This window comes from Pinus tabuliformis, chromosome 2_2, assembly GCF_031772625.1.
Source record: "Pinus tabuliformis cultivar Carrire ecotype Pingquan chromosome 2_2, CPIR1, whole genome shotgun sequence".
Taxonomy (NCBI): Eukaryota; Viridiplantae; Streptophyta; class Pinopsida; order Pinales; family Pinaceae; genus Pinus; species Pinus tabuliformis.
This window is the reverse complement of record NC_142300.1, coordinates 620,185,745-620,207,265: the sequence shown is the minus strand read 5'-3', so window position 1 is coordinate 620,207,265 and position 21,521 is coordinate 620,185,745. Positions and strand designations below refer to the sequence as shown.

General features: G+C 36.3%; 2 protein-coding genes across 2 annotated transcripts; both read right to left on the bottom strand.

Annotated features, from left to right (window-relative positions):
* Positions 1-210: 210 nt before the first annotated feature.
* LOC149194178 (uncharacterized) lies at positions 211-4,563 on the bottom strand. Its single transcript, XM_089407573.1, has 2 exons — positions 3,766-4,563; positions 211-3,402 (listed from the first exon to the last, which is right to left on the bottom strand). Exons 1-2 carry the CDS (start codon positions 4,561-4,563, stop codon positions 211-213), a joined length of 3,990 nt encoding a protein of 1,329 aa, XP_089263699.1.
* A 14,822-nt stretch (positions 4,564-19,385) lies between these two features.
* On the bottom strand, positions 19,386-21,105 carry LOC149194177 (uncharacterized). The gene is made up of 3 exons (XM_089407312.1): positions 21,030-21,105; positions 19,800-19,892; positions 19,386-19,627 (listed from the first exon to the last, which is right to left on the bottom strand). The coding sequence occupies exons 1-3, from the start codon at positions 21,066-21,068 to the stop codon at positions 19,430-19,432; spliced, it is 330 nt and encodes a 109-aa protein (XP_089263438.1). The 5' UTR covers positions 21,069-21,105; the 3' UTR covers positions 19,386-19,429.
* Between the last annotated feature and the right edge of the window lie 416 nt (positions 21,106-21,521).

The following is a 21,521-nucleotide window of genomic DNA, read 5'->3' as shown; positions in this document are numbered from 1 at the left end:
TGCATGAGAGAAGCTTATGTAAATTTTCATTCTTTGATTAATAAATTGCCTGTAGTACCCACGTTGGGACAGGCCGTGGACTGTTTCCCTCCTTGCACTCTGAGGGTTTTAACCACGTCAAAAATACTGGTGTATTGATTTGAGATCTGGTTGTGAGCGGTGTCCTTTTGGTATTCTTTCTGTGGAACTTACCCTGTAAATTCTTACACCTTACAACTGTGGTGGCACATGTATGTCATGTGGCTCGTCATGGTTAGCTGTCGTGTCACCCGCATCCGGGAAAACTGCATCTCTTTGGATCAGGCTTTCGCATTCCTGGACCTGGAGATTGTTTGGAATGATATCCGTGTTTCCTGATAGGAGGGTCTGTTTATTTTCAACCCCAATGTTGGCCAGGAGGTCAGCTACCTTGTTGCCCTCTCTTTTTGTGTGATTGAAGGAGATGGCTCTGTTATTGCGCAGGTCTTGTTCAATTGCATTCAGCCTCGCTTCTAGCCTCCAACTGGAAGCAACTTTCCTAGCTTGAGAGCCGTTCTGTATGCGCGTAGCCATGTTTATAAGGATCTGGGAGTCGCCTTCTACAATCAGGGGTTGAAGGTTGAGGTTCCAGGCTAGCAGGAGACCTTGCCAGAGTCCCTCTAACTCTGCGGAGTTGTTGGTATCCCACCCAATATTGCCAAAGTAGATCTGCAGAGGAGTGCCTTCATGGTTCCTCAATATGCCTCCAAATCCAGCTTCTCCAGGATTGCCTTTGGAAGCCCCATCAAAGTTGAGTTTGTATGAGCTTTTAGGGGGGGCGTTCCAGCGGCTGTTGTCCTTGATGCTACTATTAGAAGGGCCATTCTTGAAGACTTCTTGAGGCAGATGCAATTGCCAGTTGTCAAGAATGCTTTTTTCATTATCTGTAGAGGGGAAATCCTCCTTTGTCCATGCTCGAAGCGACATCGTTTCTTTGAGATTCCCATGTAGCCTGTTCCAAATTTCTTCAATTGGAGAGCGATTGTTTTTGAATATACGTTTGTTTCTTTCCTTCCAAATGTTCCATAGGACAGTTCCCGGGATGATGTTCCATAGATAGTTGAGGATCTCGCTTTTGTAGGGGTTCTTTGGCCATTGTCTTATGGAATTAATGATGTCGTTTTCCCCTCTACATCTTTTTTGGCATCTGAAGCTCACCTTTTCCCATAACTTATTGGCTAGAGGGCAAGTATCCAAGAGGTGTTGAAGAGTTTCTTCGCTTTGATAGCAGTTGTGACAGATAGAGGGACCTTGAAAGTTTCGTCTCCTTAGTTTATCCCATGTGAGAATTCTTTTATGTCCCACCAGCCAGAGAAAGAAGGAGATTTTGGGCCATGATCCAAGACCCCATATTTTGCTCCATAATGGATCTGAAGGAGTGGGGAAGCTGCAGACTAGTTTGTAGGCTTCCGAGGTCGAGTAGGTCCCTTTGGGTTGGTATCCCCATCTGAGGATGTCATTGTCTTCATTATTCCTTATGCTTCTTTTTCTTAACTCTTTCTCCAACTCTTCTGCCTCCCGGATATTTGTATTAATGAGTATTTGATTATTCTGTCTCCATTTTCTGAATCCATGCTCCGTCTCCTGTGCCCAAAATTGTTGGACTTTTTCCTGCTGCTGCTCCTGCCTGTCTGGTATCAGAGATGGATGAAGAACATTAGTAAGCTTGGGCATCTGGTTCCAGGCATCTGTCCAGAATCTTGCCGTGCGACCGTTCCTAATCTCCCAGAAGCTGTGCTGTTGAATTAGCTGATAGTGTTGTTTGGCCGCATTCCAGATTAGCGACCCCTTTTCGGTGGGAGTAAATCTGATGAGCTCTTCTTGAGGTCTATTGTTGGCATATTTTGCTGTCCAGATTTTTACCCAGGGCTTTTCTGGATTAGTGATCCATTGCCACCAGATCTTGGCGTTCATGATGGAATTGCTATACTCCGGGTCCCTCAGCCCGATGCCACCCTTGTCTTTGGGCATGCATACAGTAGTCCATTTAACCAACGCCCACTTGCGATTAGTTGCCGAGCTGCCCCATAAAAAGTCACGCTGAAGGTTCCTTATTCTTTTTAGGACCCACTTTGGCGCGGCTAGGATAGAGAAAAGGTAAAGAGGCATTGCCTGAAGGACAGACTTGATGAGCACCACCCGACTGGCTAAATTTAGAGATCTATATGTCCAGAGGTTGAGACGGGAATCAAGCTTCTCTAGGAGAGAGCACCATGCGGGATGCTTTATGGCTGAGGCAGTGAGGGGAGCTCCGAGATATTTAGAGGGGAGGGTTGCAGAGGGGAAGCCCAGAATGCGAGTGACAGCAGATTTAACAGAAGGAGGTGTGTGAAAGAAGAAAATCTGCGATTTGGAGCAGTTGACATGGGTGCCAGAGGCTTCAGAGAAATCATTGAGAAGGGTTTTTAAACGAGAGGCTTCCTGGACAGAGGGGTAGCCGAATAGCATGGTGTCATCAACGAATTGCTGATGAGAGGTGGCAGGGGTATTGTGAACAGAAATACCTTTAAGCTGCTGAGAATGGAGGGCGTGTTTAATGTGTCGACCAAGACCCTCAGCCATAAGCACAAAGAGGAAGGGGGATAGGGGATCCCCTTGCCTGATACCTCGAGAGGGTTTGAAGGGGCGGGAGGGGATACCGTTCACAAGGATGGAAAAGTGAGTGGAAGTGATTAGGCTCATGATCCATCGGATCCACATGGAGCAAAATCCAAAAGCTTTTAACATATGTTGAATATAAGTCCAGCTGAGTTTATCAAACGCTTTAGAGAGATCCAGTTTGAGTATCATACCTGCTTGCTTTGAATGCTTGAGGGAGTGTATTATCTCATGCGTGAGGAGAATGCCATCCATTATCTGTCGTCCTTCCACGTACCCCGATTGTTCCGGTGAGATGAGCAGAGGTAAGAGAGGCTTAAGCCTATTTGCAATAACTTTAGATATGACTTTGTAGATGACGTTACATAGTGCTATTGGCCTGAATTTATCAGGGGTGATAGAGTCCTCCTCTTTAGGGATGAGAGTGATGAAGGTGGAGTTGAGGGAGGGAAGAAGCCAGCGCAGGGCTCTTGATTCTTCTACAATCTGCCAGACCTCCAACTTTATCATATCCCAGAAAGCGTGAAAGAACGTGGTGGTAAATCCATCTGGGCCAGGGGCCTTTCCTTCTTTAAGCTGGGACATTGCCTCATCCACTTCCTGAGGGAGAATAGGGCGCATGAGAAGCTCATTATGTTCCTCCTTGATGAGCTTTGGCACGTTGTTGATTATTTTTCTAATAGCCTGTTGCCGATCTTCCATTGGTTCATGGTGGACATGTTGGAAGTGATTGAGGAGTACCTCTTCGATTTCCTCATGCTTCTCTACTTTTGCCCCTTCTTGATTCTGGATGAAAGGTATGTTATTATGCATCCTTCTCTGCACCGTGGTTCTGTGGAAGAATTTGGTGTTGCGCTCCCCCTCCTTCAGCCATCTGACCCTTGACTTTTGCCTCCAATAGATTTCCTCCTGCTTTCTTCTGTCCTCGAGCTGGCTGTGGATGAGCCTTTCCTGTTCCAGGGTAGCCTCCGTATGCCCTTCTGTGATAATCTTTTGTTGGAGATCCATCAGTTCCTGATTTAACTCTTGTTGCGCCTTAAAAATATTTCCAAAGGTCTCCCTATTCCATCTTTTTAGGTGATTTTTTAGAAATCTTAGCTTCTGTTGGAACTGATACATTTTTGACCCTTCTGGAGGGACAAAAGATGCCCAAATGGTCTTGACAAAGTCTTTGAATGTAGGGTGCGAGAGCCAGAACCCTTCAAAGCGGAAGGGTCTTTTTGTCAAGTCTCCTGGTCTTTGCCACTGTAGAGCAATCGGCCAGTGATCCGACCCTGTGTGTGCAAGGATTGCAGCTGAGATGTCTCCTCCTAGATGAACCGCATTGTCTGAGATGAGGAAGTGATCCAATTTGGAGGCAATTTGATGTTTGCCAACTCTGCGATTGCTCCAAGTGAAGGTACCATTACAGAATGGCATATCTATGAGAGACGCAGTTTGGATGAAGTCCTTGAAGCGAGCAACTTCTGGTTCCATTCTGATTCTCCCTCCTATCTTCTCCTCGATTTTAGTGATCATGTTAAAGTCTCCTGCAACAATCCATAGTGGGTGCCTCCTGTTATTGCTCAGAGCTGCTATAGTGTCAAGGAGCGCAATTTTGCTTCCTGTATCTTGCGGGAAATATACATTTGATAAATTGCCATGTATGTTGGTACCCAATATATGAAAGGCCGCCTGTATGAGGTGATGAGAGGCATGAAAATCTGTGAGGGTTACCGCTTGGGTATTCCATACTATAGCAAGCCCTCCTGAGGCTCCCGAGGCGTCTACTGCAACTGAGCGACAACCTGGCCATGCTTTTGAGAGAATACTTCCTAGTGTAGAACTATTACACTTGGTCTCCTGGAGAAAACACATCTGTGGATTTTCCATTTTAATCATGTTTTTTAACATCCGGAGTTTTCCAGGGCTGTTAAGCCCTCTTAAGTTCCATGATACAAGCTTCATGGTTCAACTGTTAATGGAGGGCTTGTAGTACTTCGTCAACTTAGCATACCTGCCTGAATCTACCAGGATTTTCCCAATCTCGATCGTTCGCTGGAGATCTGTTTTTCTTCCTCTCTTTTTAGTGTCCTTTGGGCGTAGGCTGCCATCCCAATGACTTCCTGGTTGTATCCCTAGTTGGTGCTGATGATAGGCTCTCGAGATGACCACTTCGAGCTTATTGAGTTGATTCTCTGATATTGTGTCGTATGCTCTCTTTTTGCAAGCTAGTTCTAATTCCAGAATATCCAGACCATTTAGATCTATGCTTTCTGGCTCTTCTTCCATTTGTTGCACTTGACTGCTTTCTTCTATATTGATCTCTGAGTCCTGGGGGAGGTCTGCCTTTCCGTCGACTTCCATATCCTTGTGAATCTCTGCTGTTTCTTTCTGACTTCTGCTGAGGATAGTTGGGATGATGATGGGGGGCTGAGATTTGGGAGGGGGATCTGAGGGAGGGGGATGGGATGAGGAAGATGGGCGAGCAGGGTTGGTCTCAGAGATCAGGGGTTGTTCATCAGAGGTCTGAGCAAGAATATCGAAGCTGTTCTTAGTTACTGGGCCTTGGGGTTTGTTAGGCTGGGGTTTGTTCCCATTCTGGGGCTTTTTATGCGAGCGCTTCCGGCTTGGGACCTTGGTAAAGCCTTCCTGGGTTAGGTTTTCAGAAGGGTCAGGGGTGTTGGCTTTGGCATTTTGAGGGCAGTCCCTGAAGAGATGCCCCAGAGCATGGCACTTTCTGCAACGAAAGGGTACGTGTTCATAGTCGAGAGGCTGGATCCATTCTTCGTCTCGGTGGGCGAGAGTTACCGACTCTGGTAAAGCTTCATTCAGGCGGATAAAGACACATATTCGAGCATAGGAGATGTATTTACGAGATTTGGTTTCTTCTGCCGCTCTGATGTATTCTCCCACTCCATTTCCTATACCCTTGAGAATGTCCTCGTCCCAATATTCATCTGGAAGAGAGTACATTCTGATCCAAACCGGCGCCCATGTGAGATCTTCTTTATCTGGGTTGAATCTTGGAATCCATTCCCTCAGATACAGTCCTGCTGAGTTAAAAAAGTAAGGCCCTGCTCCCAGAATCCTGTATTTGTCCTCTAGACAGAAAAAGATTGCAGTGAAGAAGCCTTTCGGCCCTAGCTGCAGAGTGACATCTCCTTTGGGTTTCCATTTCGCCGCAATCCAGCCGTATAAGGCTTTCTCAGTCGGCCAAAACCCTATAAACTTCCCAATGAGGGCATGATCTTTCATGTACTCTATTCTTCTGTCAATCTTGTCTCCCGGCAGCTCTATTCGTGGTCGTTCTTTGGCCACTGGTCGGCATGTTGTTGAGGATATTTTCGGGCCTTCTTCTGGAGTTTCTCTTCCTTCTTGTGTATTGCTGTCTTTGTTCTTCCGATTTCCGGTCTCCTTGTCATCATCTTGATGCTTTTTCCCTTTGTTTAAGATTTCCTGATCTACAGATCCAAAGATAACCGTTTGCTCAGGATCGTGCTGTGAAGGGGAGGGCTCTGACGCCCTCCCCTGAGGATGTTCCATTGCGCAACGCTAATGCCCTGCAGCTCTGTCACGCCGCAGAGATTTCCTTTCAGTCCCTGAGCGTATTCCGTGCAGTGCAGTCGGCGCCGTTGAGTATTTTCTCAGAACCCTAGTTCCGTTCTCAGAACCCTTGTTATTATATCAATTCTAAATCTATTTAACACCAAGATGAATAAACAATAAATTAAGAAATAGATCCTCTTAGTATTTAAAAGATCTCTACTTATATATGAATAAGTAATATTCAATATTCTTTTTTAATTTTCTTATTTACATTATATTTTGGTTTACTGAAATGCTTAACTTCATTTATATTGAATTGTAATAGTTTTAGTTATTTTTGATATTATATTAATTTGAATTATGCATTATTACATAAATGTATATGTTATACATATTTCTTATATTAAATTTCATTATACTAAAAAACACACCATTTATTATTTGTTATTTATATGGATATCAAAAACAATAATAATTAAAAAGAAAAATCTCTTATAAATATTTACATAATCTAGATAAAACTTATATAATATTAAAAAATATAATCTTTATTAAGAAACATAAATAATATTTCCCTTAATTATAAATATAATAAATAAATAACTGAATTTCAAATTTGAGTTAAAAAATATACTTTTAATTATAAATATATAATTAAATGTACAAATTAGATCCATTTTTAAAGCGAAAAATTTTAAAAATTTTAAACATTTTTAAAATTGCATTAACATAAATAAGCAATTGAATTTCAAATTCGAGGTAAAAAATATACTTTTAATTATAAATATATAATTAAATGTACAAATTAGATCCATTGTTAAAGCGAAAAATTTTAAACATTTTTAAAATTGCATTATCATGATAACAACTAAAAAGGAATGACAAATATTGATGAAAAACTTAACGGATATAATGTTTTGAGTGCAGCAAAGTATAGGTTGGGAAATTGCATAAAGAAAATTTAACAGCGATGACATGTAAAGCATATTGTTCGTTAATATTGTAGTAATATTTTTGGGAACAACTGTGTTTTAAATTAATTTATTTTAAAAATTAATAACAATAATTGTAGCAAAGGAGAGAGTAAGTTCAATGATGGTAATGACCAAATCAATGTAAAATAATAAAACAATGTTAAAATATTATATTAAAATGATAGTATGTTTTTTATTTATATAAATAATAAAAATATAATTTATAGATTTGAGGTTTTTGCGATTTTTATTTGTGTAGTGATGTCTTTCGGAGTCATCGGATTCATGATTTTATTGTATCGACGTTTCAAACTAACCTTTGTGGTTCATCATAAGGATGAGATGTGTGAAAAAATCAGAAAATAATGGAATGTCTGACTTCTTCATGGCAATTTATACACTGGAACGTTCTAATGCATGAATTTCCTATGATTTCTTCCTTCCATATAGGTTGAAAATTATAGATTTGAGGCTTCTGCGATCTTCATTTTGTGTAGTGATGTCTTTCGGAGTCATCACATTCATGATTTTATTGTATCAACGTTTCAAACCAACCTCTGTGGTTCATCATCCGGATCAGATGTGTGAAAAATTCAAAAACAATGGAAGGTCTGACCTCTTCATGGCAATTTGTACCCTAGAACGTTCCAATGCACAAATTTCCTGTGATTTCTCCCTTTCGTATAGGTTGAAAATTATAGATTTGAGGCTTCTGCGATCTTCATTTTGTGTAGTGATGTCTTCCGGAGTCATTGCATTCATGATTTTATTGTATTGACGTTTCGAACCAACCTCTGTGATTCATCATCAGGATAAGATGTGTGCAAATGTTAGAAAATAATGGAAGGTCTGACTTCTTCATGGCAATTTGTACCCTTGAACGTTCCAATGCATGAATTTCTTGTGATTTCTCCCTTCCGTATAGCCTCAAATCTATAATTTTCAACCTATACAGAAGGGAGAAATCATTGGAAATTCATGCATTGGAACGTTCCAAGGTACAAATTGCAATGAAGAAGTAAGACCTTCCATTATTTTCTGACCTTTTCACACATCCGATCCTGATGATGAACCATAGAGGTTGGTTCAAAACGTTGATACAATAAAATCATGAATGCGATGACTCCGGAAGACATCACTATACAAAATGAAGATTGCAGAAGCCTCAAATCTATAATTTTCAACCTATATGAAAGGGAGAAATCATAGGAAATTCGTGCATTGGAACGTTCCAAGGTACAAATTTCCATGAAGAAGTCAGACCTTCCATTATTTTCTGACTTTTTCACACATTTGATCCTGATGATGAACCACAGAGGTTGGTTCAAAATGTCGATACAATAAAATCATGAATGCGATGACTCTGGAAAACATCGCTACACAAAATGAAGATCACAAAAGCCTCAAATCTATAATTTTCAACCTATACAGAAGGGAGAAATCATACAAAATTCATGCATTGGAACGTTCCAGGGTACAAATTGCCATGAAGAAGTTAGACCTGCCATTATTTTCTGACTTTTTCACACATCTGATCCTGATGATGAACCACAAAGGTTGGTTCGAAACATCGATACAATAAAATCATGAATGTGATGACTTTGGAAGACATCACTACACAAAATGAAGATTGCAGAAGCCTCAAATCTATAATTTTCAACCTATACGGAAGGGAGAAATCACAAGAAATTTGTGCATTGGAACGTTCCAGGGTACAAATTGCCATGAAGAAGTCAGACCTTCCATTATTTTCTAACTTTTTCACACATCTGATCCTGATGATGAACCACAGAGGTTGATTTGAAATGTCAATACAATAAAATCATGAATGCGATGACTCCGAAAGACATCACTACACAAAATATAATTTATTAATTTTTATATTTTTTGTAGCAATAGCAACATAGAGCAAGGGGAGCATGATGATGTTGCAGAGAGAAAATGTTTTATGATCCATTTCTGTGCTCTTTGAAACACAAACATCCCTCATAGTTATGATGTATGGGAACACAAAGATATATATATATATATATATATATATATATATATATATATATATATATATATATATATAGATACATACATTGAGAGAGGACTTGGTGGTGGTGGGTAAAGAAATGAGTTAAAAAAATATTGACTTGAAATGGCCGACAAATATTTGTGGAGCACTGATTGAGAGGATAAAAAGCAATGCAAGGCAATGCAATTAATTTATTTATCAAAATTCGTTGACTAGAGTTATGATGTTTGGTAACACAAAGATAGATAGATATATAATAATATTTTCAATTTCATATTAATAGTTTTAATTTTGTATTTTTTAAATCTGTTTAAATTTATTAATTGTTGTCGTTTATGTCAAATAATTATAATGTACATGTAAGTCATTCATTATTTTACTTTCTAATCTATTTAATGCTATAATTTATTAACAAAATCTTTGGTATTAATGATTATGATAATGATTACATCCATTGAAATTATAATTAATTTATGGTATAAAAAAATGGTATGAGATTATTTAGTCTTGATTTTAGACTTTTGTAATCTATACTGATTTTGAATAAAAAATTTCGATCAATCTTATTTTGTATTAAAATAAATATTAAAAGTAGAGTTACAAGATTACTATTTTTGATGATTTGAGAGGTTAAGAAAGTTGTAACAAATATTTTGAAATTGAATTTTAATTTCGATATATGTGAGGCACTTTAGGGAAAGTTCATTTCACTTTGAACCCTCTTAGTGTCACAAAGATGAGATATTCTTGCATCCCACAATGTTTAGAGAGTTGTCCAATGTTGGTTCTTGTTTTAGCAATGTTGATTTTCTTATTTGTATTATTTAGAATTAAAAGATATTTTTGATTTTCTAAATTAAGGATGACCACTTCTTTGCAGTATGCTAGCTTCCTTTCATTTTCTAAATCTATATTTCATTGCAAAATCTATTTCAATTTATATGTAATAATACTTTTATTATTATCTATATCCAACAAGATGACATTTTCCTCTATTCCCCAATTCCTTAACTAAGACTTGACATCTCGATGCCATACTTACTTGAGCCATTGGTGATTATGGCTAAATTTAAACATAATGTGTATTCCACTCTCTTTCACACCTCCATTTTCTCATTGTCTAAGGGATTTACCTCTAGCAACATGTTAATGAACACACTTTTTATTAAAATTCATATATCCTTATGCAAAAGGTTATAATGAATATTAAACAATAAATTACGAGAAGTATGGAAAAATCATTAATTCAAATGATTTTTTTAATTAAAAATAAATGTCACCCATGAAAAGTTCATAATTTGATTTTTTTTTTTTAATGGAACATTTGTTGATAGCTATATGATATATTACATAATAACATCATACTACTAGCAATTGCACCAAGAGGTGCAAAGGAATGCAAATAGGAGTGGGGGGATGTGGAAGGAAATAATCAAGCGAAATTTAAGGACAATGAAATACAATCGAAATGAACATTGAAATACAATCCAAATTTGAATACTAAGGAACTACCAAAATACCTCATTCAGTGGAATATTTTACCATTGGGGTATGTTACATGGGGAGCCCTAAAACACAACAGTATCAAGTGCTACTATTGTTATGGAGCAAGGAAGTTTGAGAAGGTATAACTATTGGGATTTCCAAATATAACCTTCTTCAGAGTTCATTATTGGCATTTGAAGTTTGTGTGTGTTATTATAATTTTTAGTAGTTATTTATAATTTCTTTTAGATACTAATTTTATGCTAAGATGAAATTTATTACAGTTAATTATACTTTTCTATTTGTCAAACAGAGTTATATGTCAAGTATAGTTATGCAACACACAAAAGGAAAAGAAACTAAGGTGGGAACATAAGCATACAAAAAGTTGTTACATCTCAGAGTGGGGATCCTTCTTAAGGAATGTATTATTCTAGATATTCTCTGAGATACTCTTTTTGACGAAGGGAAACATTCATAAAGCAATTCGATTTGAGTTGAGTAGGTGTTCATACATCCTTAATAAAGTATTTGGTCAAATGTGTCATTTTCGATTATTTAGGTGTTGTTCTAGTGTTGCACATTTTCTTCTATTGGTACTTAATTTTATATTAGATATAATTGTGTATTATTTATTATTGGTAGAATTTCTTGTGTTGTTACTGAGCTTAGCATGGTTAGTGTTAGATTTATTATTCTTGTAGTTGAAATTTTCCTCCTATTGGATATTTATATTGCCCTTTAGTTTCACAAATCATTAGTTTCCAAGTTCCAGGTTTCGAGAGTCTCAGGAAAGCTATTTTTAAAATATATAATGTATGAATCATATCAATAAAGATTCTATTTCGATGTTTTCCCACAGATGGTTTAATGTTTTTCATTTTTGTTCGGATCAAAGAGAATCAAGAAAGATAGCAATGTCTAGAGACATCATTTTTGTGTTTCGAGTGGCCATGGAGACCATTTAACATGGGTTTGATCAGTCGTTAAATATACTACATATGGAGATGAATACCATGGGTGCTCATAAATATGAATTCAAAAGTCATGGGTAACTTGATCGAGTCAAGTTTTCCAGATCCACTATAACAATCCCCCCTGAAACTTGACTTCAGGAGATTGACCAAATCCCATTCATCAACCATCTCATCTGCGTTTTCACATCCTCCACTCAAGCCAAGATACAAGTACATCTACCACCTTGTTACCTCTCCAAGTGGTTCATTCCACAGCTTGATGACTACATGCACCACTTGCACTGCATGTATGCATAAGCAAGCTCTTCAGGCCTTACAACTATGAGTTCTCCCATGCAACATGCCTGCTAGGACATAGGTCTTACAACTTCCTAGGCGAATACACCTTCCTATAACATGATTTCACAGCTTCAACCAAAACCCTTAAGGTGTTCACACTTCACACACTGGCTCCTTCACTAAACATTAGCACCATTTACTCCATATTTGTTCTTTACTCCATACAAATACTCTCTCAAATTCTTTATCTTGCTTGATCCATACCTTGACCTGAAATTTTCTTATTTCTCTAAAAAAAATTGTGCACTTGTCTCATTTCATTGCTTCATTCCACAACCGTGAACTTCCCACACGAGGACTAAAAACACCTCGTAGGTTACTTTTGTTTTCACCACATTTTTTTCTAACTAGTTATCCTACAGGAAAATCATCTTTGACTCTTCTCGACTTGAACTTCCACACACTCCACACATCCTCTGTTACACAAAATTTGACCATCCCTTAGCTCCACAATTGTTGCATATTGTGCCTCCACGTTGGGAAATCAATCCATTATGTCTTCTTTCGCTTCCATGCCTCTTTTAGCCCTTTTTTTGCTTGCATGTAACTCCATAAACACATCATCTACTTAAATGAGAGAAAACAAAAATATATGTGTCATGCAACATAACATCATGAAATGAGGTATATTTAGCCATGACCATGGTTAGCCTATGTAAGCATGGGGAATATATTCCAATGATCATTTTGTGTTTACGTATTTTTTGTATTCAGAGTGGGCCAAACATTCACATACTTTCTTTTAATGATCACCAATAAATTCCATCGTATACTACCTATTACGTTGATCTTTCTTATTTACCAACATTGTTTTTCATAAGTGCAAAGACTTATACCCTGACACCACAACAATAATTTTTCTTAGCTTAATTGGCTAGCATTCATCATGTAAATGTTATTCCTAGCATCATCTCCATCTTCAATCAACAAATCCTCCATCTATACCATGAAAAAATGCAATTTCTAGCCATTGCTGCATGAAATTATGGAGATTTGCATCACTCAATATTTCACATGTAAGTCAACTTTATGCAAGCCCAAATTATAGGCCTACCAAATATCTAACTCAATCGAAGCCACAGTGCCAGATCAGTTCCAAACCGCACTTCCTTCAAACCCAAATTTAGGGAGATAAATCCCTTTTAAAGGATTGTATAAATTAGTGGAAGGATATGCAAGGGGGATACCAAACCACGGATTTAAGTATCATTTTTAAACATAACCACAAGAGCCAAGATATTCATATAAATGCATAGCCCAAACCATAAAATAACCATTGTGGCCGAACCCATTCACAATAAGAACAATACCCAGCTTTTAACCTTTGGGCTGACCGACCTAACACATAAGTCAAAGCTTGACCTTTTCGATGCTCACTTGCAAATTTAATTAACACCCATATTAGAGTTATTTTGAGTTGGTCCACTTACTCAACGCACCTTTGATACTTATTGGCCTTTTGCTTGGCCTTGCCATGTGAACCCATTTATTGATCCAGATTTATACAAGAATGAAATAAAGTACAGAAATAACCATAACTACAGAGATGCAACATAAATAATACTTCATTTCATTAATGTAAAATACTGAAATATGCTTACAAATAGAAATGGAAATAAACCAGCAAGGGCGATGGTAGCTTATCTCTGAGAAGAGATGTGGCAGCTACATGCCTCTGAACTATGTTACAATGAGGCTCGAAGGCCTATTTATTGTTGAGAAACAATGGAAAACCATAAACATCCAAACTCCTAACCCTAGGAGATGAAATGCCAAATTGTGGGCCCCGTTTGGGTAAATTGGTACATCAACTTCCCGGGGTCGTAACTTTGGCATATGATCTTCATTTGACACACACAATAGCTTGTTAGAAAGATATATATGAGGAATACTCCAAAAAAAACGTCGTTTAGGGCCTCAAAACGGCTCCGAAAGTTCAGTACCCGAAAAACTGCTAAAAATAGTAAATTGTGCTATAATTATGGAAACTGAAAAACTGAAAGAGACAGTTTTCTGGGTCCAAGTGGGATAGGTGGGTGGCCACCAACATCCACCTAGATCATTTATTATTGCTTATTCCCTTTTCCTTTTGGAAATTAATAGAAGTTTCGGGCTTCAACTTTCTGGGTATGGCCAACTATTCCATGTCTTCCAATATGCAACATATACTCCACCTGTCAACCCCACTTATGCCCTGGTCCTAGATTATAAACAAATTCTAATAGAAAAATGCATGGGCTATCTTTGTTTCGAGTAACAGAAAAAAAAAACAATTGTTGTTAACTGTCATTCGTCTCGTGGCGCATTCCACCTCACTCTCTACTCTTGTGAATTCCTACTCATAATTCAAATGACTCCTGGATTTAATTGATTTGGAAAACAAACAATTTCCCACCCACTTTTTTCCAACTCTCTTCCAACTATTGAATCCAAGAGCTTGGCGTCGCCTTTGTGTATGCCCACTCGTAAATTAAAATTCCACTCGAGCTTTCAGGGTTTTGACCCGACGCTATTAAATGATAGATCTTTCTCAAGTTCTATCTCGCAGAGTTGTCAAGTGATGTATTTATGTTGGGACTCTAAAAGAACTAATTATTACATCACTTATTTGTGCTTGACTCCTCCTATGTCTTTATTTTATGGATTTCGACTCCTTTGGTTAAAACTCAACTTGGTTTCACCCTTTATACTCTCTATTCACCCTTCTATTCTGATCTCAATCCTTCGTCTTCAAGCTTCCCTTCTACTTTACTCAATGTTCAGTACTCTAAAAAGACTCTTGTGTCATCTAGTTAATGGGTCATTGATCCTTCATTGATCAATTACCAACACCTATCTCTCCTGAGCTTATTCTTCCAACCCACTCTTTCATAGCTACAATGCTCCATGCAATGATAATTTCTCGCTATTCCTCACAATTTTTCATTTATTCTACTTATGATGTGACTCTAATACAAGATTGATCCAATATTCTTTGTGCCGCTTAATGTTATTCTTCCACTGCACTAATAATTCATGATTTTGACGTAGGCTTGAAACACACCTTTATCACATTTGAGCCAGTATCATAAACAAGGTTTAATAGCACACATTACAAAACACTCAAAACCAATAACTTCCTCTATCAATGCATAAATATTTTACAATGACTCTCCTTTCCTTATTTACAATAAAATCCCTTCTCGGCCTCAAGGCCTTATTCAGCCCTCAAATCCTCTCAAAAATCTCCTCTTACCCACACTACACACCTCTATTCTCCATCCTATCATTTGACTCTAATTACATATTTTTATAAAAATAGGACTCTGAAATGGATTTAGGTTCAACTCCTCTAATTACTCAACAATTCTTATATAGATCCACTATTTACTCAACAATCCCCTATTCTAGGATTCTCTAGATTAACAAATCTTTCTAGAAATTTAATTACCTACATTCTCTCCAAATCACTTCAAATATTCTCGATATCTCTCTTTTAAGAGTAGATCTAACTAAAATATTCACAATTTATCTAATTTTCCTTACAAACCTAGGAAAATACAAATAATCAAATAATTATAATCAATTATGGAACCAAATCCCTTGGTGTATGAAAACCCCTAGGTCTATTCAAAATACATTTTGACTCAAAAGTGGGATGCTCTTGCATCAGACTCCCAAGACAAAAAAATATCATGGTCTCTTAACCATGTGTATGTTGATGAAGTCTTCCTGGATCAAAAACTTTAGTTTGTAATTGATCCATTTTTTTATCATGTTGTTCTTGTACTATTGTCATGAATTCTCTAGGTTTCCATGTTTTGTGTTGTTGTTGTCCACTTGCTCTGCTGATACACTCTGCTTCATTCAACTACAATTGTTTGTTGGTTTTTTCCTCCTCTATCTACTATATCTCCTCCTGGATGTTTGTCTCATCAACATCCACATTTCTTCAACTATTTCATCAACCTCTATCCTCGGTTGATCTTTGTTGTTGTCTTTGTCCTCATCTTCTGACATAAGAGTTATAAATCTCTTGCCAATCCATTGGTCACACTTTTTATTTCTCTCCTCATTGTTTTTTAGTGCCAATTCCTCGAACTCTGTGTTCACAAGATGAATATATAGTCTTTGGCTCTCTATTCTCTCTTCCAAGAAATTTAATTCTTCATAAAATTTAACAAAATCTTCTTGAATTCTACCTATGTCCTCTGTGAAAAATCCTTCACTATGTGTTTCTATCTGCCACTCCTCCAAAAACTCCATATTATTGTATATGCTTTCTTTTTCTGCCATGAGATTTTCAATTAATACCGAAATCTCTTCGAGCTTGTCTTCATTTATTAATTCCTCATCTACCATATTTGCATCATCTTCTTGAGATGGTGTTGTTTCATCCTCCTTCATAACATAAATTTCCTTAATCATAACAACTTCCCTATCAAATTCACCATTTTCATAGTGAACAAACACACACAAAAATGCTCTATCTCAACCATATCTTCTAAAAGTTACATTTCTTTAGTAATATGCATAAACACATCAATTAAATTTTGATCATCACTTACCAATCCTACATACATACATAAAATGTTTGATTCAAATACATAAGGATTTTGTTTCAATGCCATAGTTTCTTCTTCTTCATGTTGATCTGAACTAATTTCATAGTCCATCAGACTATATATGAATTCCTCCTCAACATTCCTTGATTCTTTCTCATCAAGGAATAAACTTTGTTAAAAAATAATCAGCTCATACTCAGCTACTTTGAGTTCTTCCTTCAACCTATCATACATATTTTGTCTTTGCTTCCTCTGTATGGATGCCATTTCACCTTCCTTTTCAGTGTCCATCCATACCCCTGGTCCTCTTGACTTTCCTATAGAAGCTGCTTCAAATGATTGAATTCATCTTTCAACTCAATCATTTCTCTCTCAAATTCCTCTTCACTCATTCTCCTTATGCAAGCTACTTTGGAATTTTTCTTTATTCGATTATGACTTCCCCTCTTAAAATCCTTCAAATTACCATCAGTAGCCATTCCTTCTTTCTTTAGTGAACACTCTTTGTCCACTCATGAGATGCAACAAGCCTTCTAAAAATGTAACAAGTCTACCACTTGTCACAATACCAAGTTCTCCTCTTGATGTCGTCTTCTTCTCTTTCTATCTTTGTCTGGAAATTATATCCAAAATCACTATGGAACTACCTCTGTCAACTTCTACCCAATTTATGTTTGTTGGAAGTTGTATTTTTCTAGTCCTTTACAGTACAACCTCTTCTCCTTCTTTCCTTGAGCACATCTTCTCCTCATCTTTGAAAGTTGTTAGGTTGTTGTATCATCATTTTCTCATTTCTCCACTCTCCTTTATTTTCCTTACTTCAACAAATTGATTTGGTTATTAGGTCTTTTCAAAATCTATTTTAAGAGATCTGCATGCTATCCTTCCTATGTCACAGTTTCAATTGTCATAATTGCTACCACTCTTCTTCTGTCAGTTATCTGCACACTACAACAAAACCAGCGATTTGTGCCAGATTTAGCGCCAGATTTTAGTGCATTTTTTTTGTAATTGTGATGAGAAACCTGGCGCTAAATCTGGCTCTATTGTACAATTTTTAAAGCGTCCTTTTTTGCACCTGATTTTGCATCCTTTTTCACGCTAGATTTTGCATCATTTTTTACACCAAACTATGCATCATTTATTGCGTCAAATTTTGAACCAAGATTTGCATCTTATTTTATGACAGGTTTTACTTCTAGTTTTGTGTCATTTTTTGCATCTATTTTTCATTCTCTTTTGCTTCCTATTTTGTGTCATTCTTTTCTTCCATTTTTGCACCATCATTTGCATCAAGTTTACACTGTATTTTGAATCCAATTTAACGTCTTTTTATGCATCCATTTTGTGTCAGTTTTTGCATCTAGTCTTACGCCAGATTTTGTATCTAGCCTTACACTAGTTTTTGCTTCTATTTTTGCACCAGCTTTGGTGCCTATCTTTGCACCATGTGTTGAATTTGATTTAGCACCAAATTTTGCATCCATTTTTGTGCCCATTTTTGCATCTTTTTTTGGACCATTTTTTACTTCCACATTTACGTTTGATTTGTCTCCATTTTTCCCATCTCATTTTGCACCATATTTTGCGTCATTTGTTTCATCCAATTTTGCATCATTTTTAACACCATCTCTTGCATCTAATGTTACATCATTTTGAGCATCCAAATTTGCATTTATATTTGCATCTTATGTTGAGTCATGTGTTGTGTCCACCTTTGCATCTTGTTTTGTGTCTAATGGTACATCCAATGTAGAGCCATTTTTTACGTCTAATTTTGTATTTGTTTTTGCACCAAGTTTTGCATCCAATTTTAAGCTATTTTATGCCCCTTTTTTCACCATTTTTTGTGTCTACTTGTGTCCAATGTTGCACCATTATTTACACCGACTTTTTCATCCAATTTTGCATTTTTTTGGTGTCTAGTTTTACATCATTTTCACCATCCAAATTTGCATCTTTTTTTGCCTCATTTTGTGTCCACATTTGCATATAATTTTGTGTCTGAGTTCGAGCCTAAATTTGCATGTGATTAGGAATCATTTTTTACATCCAATATGGCATCCTTGGTTTCACCTTTTTTCAGCCCCATTTTGCATCTTGTTTTATGTCTTTTCTTACATCTTTTTTTTTCCTTTTTTGCACCCAAGTTTGCATCCCAAATTTACACCATTATTTGCATCATCATTTGGCATATTAATTTGTAACGTTTTTTGCTTCTTTTTAATGCTCAACTTTGCATCTTATTTTACATCTAGTTGTTGTCTTTTTTTGCATCTAATTTGGTGCCCATTTATGTGTCCTTGTTTTTGCCCAATTTGATATCCTTTTGTATGCCATGTTTTGTTCCCTTCTTTGTGTCAACTATTGCACAATTTTTCACTTCTAATTTAAAACACTTTGTATGTCAATTGTTTGCATTTTGTATTAATTCCTAGTTTAACATCCAATTTTACTTTCAATTTTGCATCCATGGTTACATCCGCATTTGACTTCTTATATACAGTATATTTTTATTTACATATATGACCCCCTTTATAGATTCATAGTGAAATATATGATAGTTTCTAAATATCATTAAAGCAGATATCACAATTCAAAATCATTTGTAAAGAAATTTAAGAGAAATTGACAACATCCATCCAAAAAAATAACAATGTGCCATTAACAAATTTCAAAACATGTATAAAATAGCAACATAATACTAATAAAATCAGTATTATTTTTAATCAAAACAACTAAAATTCAAATATGATTAACAAATCAAAATATTTCATGAATATCGTTATTCTACGATAAATTAACAACATACATAAATCAAACTCGTCGTATGATTACAAAATCAAAATGTCTCATTGATATAGGGTAAATTCACAACACCCATCTAAACATAACAATGTCATTCTACACAATAATTTCTTCATAAAAAACAATGCATGTGCATGCCTAGCTACCACCACCAAGATCATCCTCATAATCATCTTGACCATCCTCATTACTCTGATCCACATCATCACCAACACCGCAACTATCATCATCATCTCCTCCTTCACCACCATCATCCTCATCCTCATCCTCATCATCTCCTGATATATGTTGAACATAATTTGGATCATTGTCTTGGCAATCATTACCTATAGCATTCTGACAAAAAAAATCAATATTACATGTTAGTATTAATTACATAACACAACGCATGTTTTTGTTATACAATGTTAACCATAAAATGAGGTAAGATATAATATCTAATAGTACTAAAAAATAAAATGAAAATATGGTTTAAAAGTATATTGGAAATCCAACTAAGATTACATACCATAGAGTCCATCCAAACAACAAATTCAACCCATCTCTTTTGCTGCAGCACCTCCTTTTCCAAATGATTTGGAGGTCTTCCATATTTTAGTTCCTATCAATCAGTAAATAGGGAGAAATTAGATAACAATGACTTTCTTCTAGTACAAAATTTATTAAAAAAATATCACATGTTTAATATACTTACAAAGGTTGTTATCAGTGCTTTTAAACCTTTTTGGCCACTACGATGAGTGACTTTTTTCTTGGTTAACCTCGCCTTGGATGCCTTGTCCTTAAACATAAACCAATTCAATTTATTTTCACACAAATACATGTCTAAGATACTTATAAGTATTAATACATTCTAAATAATGTTAAATGAAAAATTCAATACCTGAATGCTCTCATTGCCAGCTTTTCTTTGTGCATCCAACTTCTCATATGATTTTACAAGTTCTTTCCATACTTTAAAAGGTATGTCAATAGGTCTTTGTTTCAGTCTTTGATCTTGAGGCATTTTTTTAATTTTTCTTGTTTGGTTGCAACGAAACCTCTTACAATTGAGCGACATTTGCAATTTTATCTTCTTAACCGACCAACCGGTACCAAATTCATTCTCTATGTGTTGTACCACCATCTTTTTTAGGTGAAGTGGAATCTTGGAGAATGTGAGGTGAAGATGATCTCTAAATCGTTGAAGGCAGGAGTCCTTTAGCCTATTTAAGAATTGTTTTCCTGCTTCTGTCCTTCTTATCTCCCCTGAGACAGGGTCATACTCTATCTTGGTACCTAAACTACCAATAGATGATGCATAAGCTGAGGATGAACAAGAATTTGCAGTCCCAGGAGTTGCCACCAAAGAAGATGTTTCAACACAATGTTCTTCATTATTGGTGTTTGATGTCAATAACACTTTTTTCGATTTTTTTCTTGATTCAAGAGAGGATGGGGAACTAATGGATTCTCCTAAAGCTTGTTGATTACCTGGACCTAGTTGATTAGCTTCAGGGGATTTTGTCTTAAGAAAATGCATTAGGGATTCAACATCCAAAGATTGAAGTTTTTTGAGTCCTTCTATCCCAAAAACATCTTCAAGCAAGGACTCTGTTATCGGATTCTTTCCCTGTCCAAATTTCAATGATTTACCACAAAGTATAATTATAAAATTATAATTCTAACTTCAAACCTTAAACAAAAAATAAAACATATTATATTATGCAATTATTCTATAAAAACAAAGTAAGCTTACCTTTTCCGATCCACTTGCACCTCCTTCTCCACTTGCCATATCCTCAAAGTAGAAGAGATCGATAGAAAAGGATGTTCTCCCTTAAAAAACAAAGGATTGAAGGTGAATAATCTCAGAATGGCTCTCTAGGGCGGAATTTGCAAACAACTTAGTTAAAAATCCAAGTGACAATTTCTATTTTGACAATTTCTTCCTTTCTTGGAATCAGATTCTCCAGTGCTAAATGATAAAATGGTTCAGCTATTATGCTGTCATGTATATAAAAGACCTCATGCCATTGTTCCCCCCTTCATGTTTTTTCCTAAAAAAACATTACCCTTTTTACATAATTACAAAATATAAAAAGCAGCGGATTTTTACATACTTACATAATACAAATAGCAGATTTTTAGCAATTAGAAATTAGATTTACCAAATTTCCAAATGTTTTTTATCTAATTACAGAACATAAACAGCAGCAGATTTTTACATAATTACATAATACAAACAGCA

Coding starts and splice junctions, on each gene's coding strand:
- LOC149194178 (XM_089407573.1), bottom strand. CDS start 4,563: ATGAAGCTTGTATCATGGAACTTAAGAGGGCTTAACAGCCCTGGAAAA. Junction 3,403..3,765: donor ACTTTGTCAAGACCATTTGG/GCATCTTTTGTC, acceptor CCTTTCATCCAG/AATCAAGAAGGGGCAAAAGT.
- LOC149194177 (XM_089407312.1), bottom strand. CDS start 21,068: ATGGCAAGTGGAGAAGGAGGTGCAAGTGGATCGGAAAAG. Junction 19,893..21,029: donor GTGCAAGTGGATCGGAAAAG/GTAAGCTTACTT, acceptor ACTGATTGATAG/GAACTAAAATATGGAAGACC. Junction 19,628..19,799: donor TTGTTTGGATGGACTCTATG/GTATGTAATCTT, acceptor TTTTTTTGTCAG/AATGCTATAGGTAATGATTG.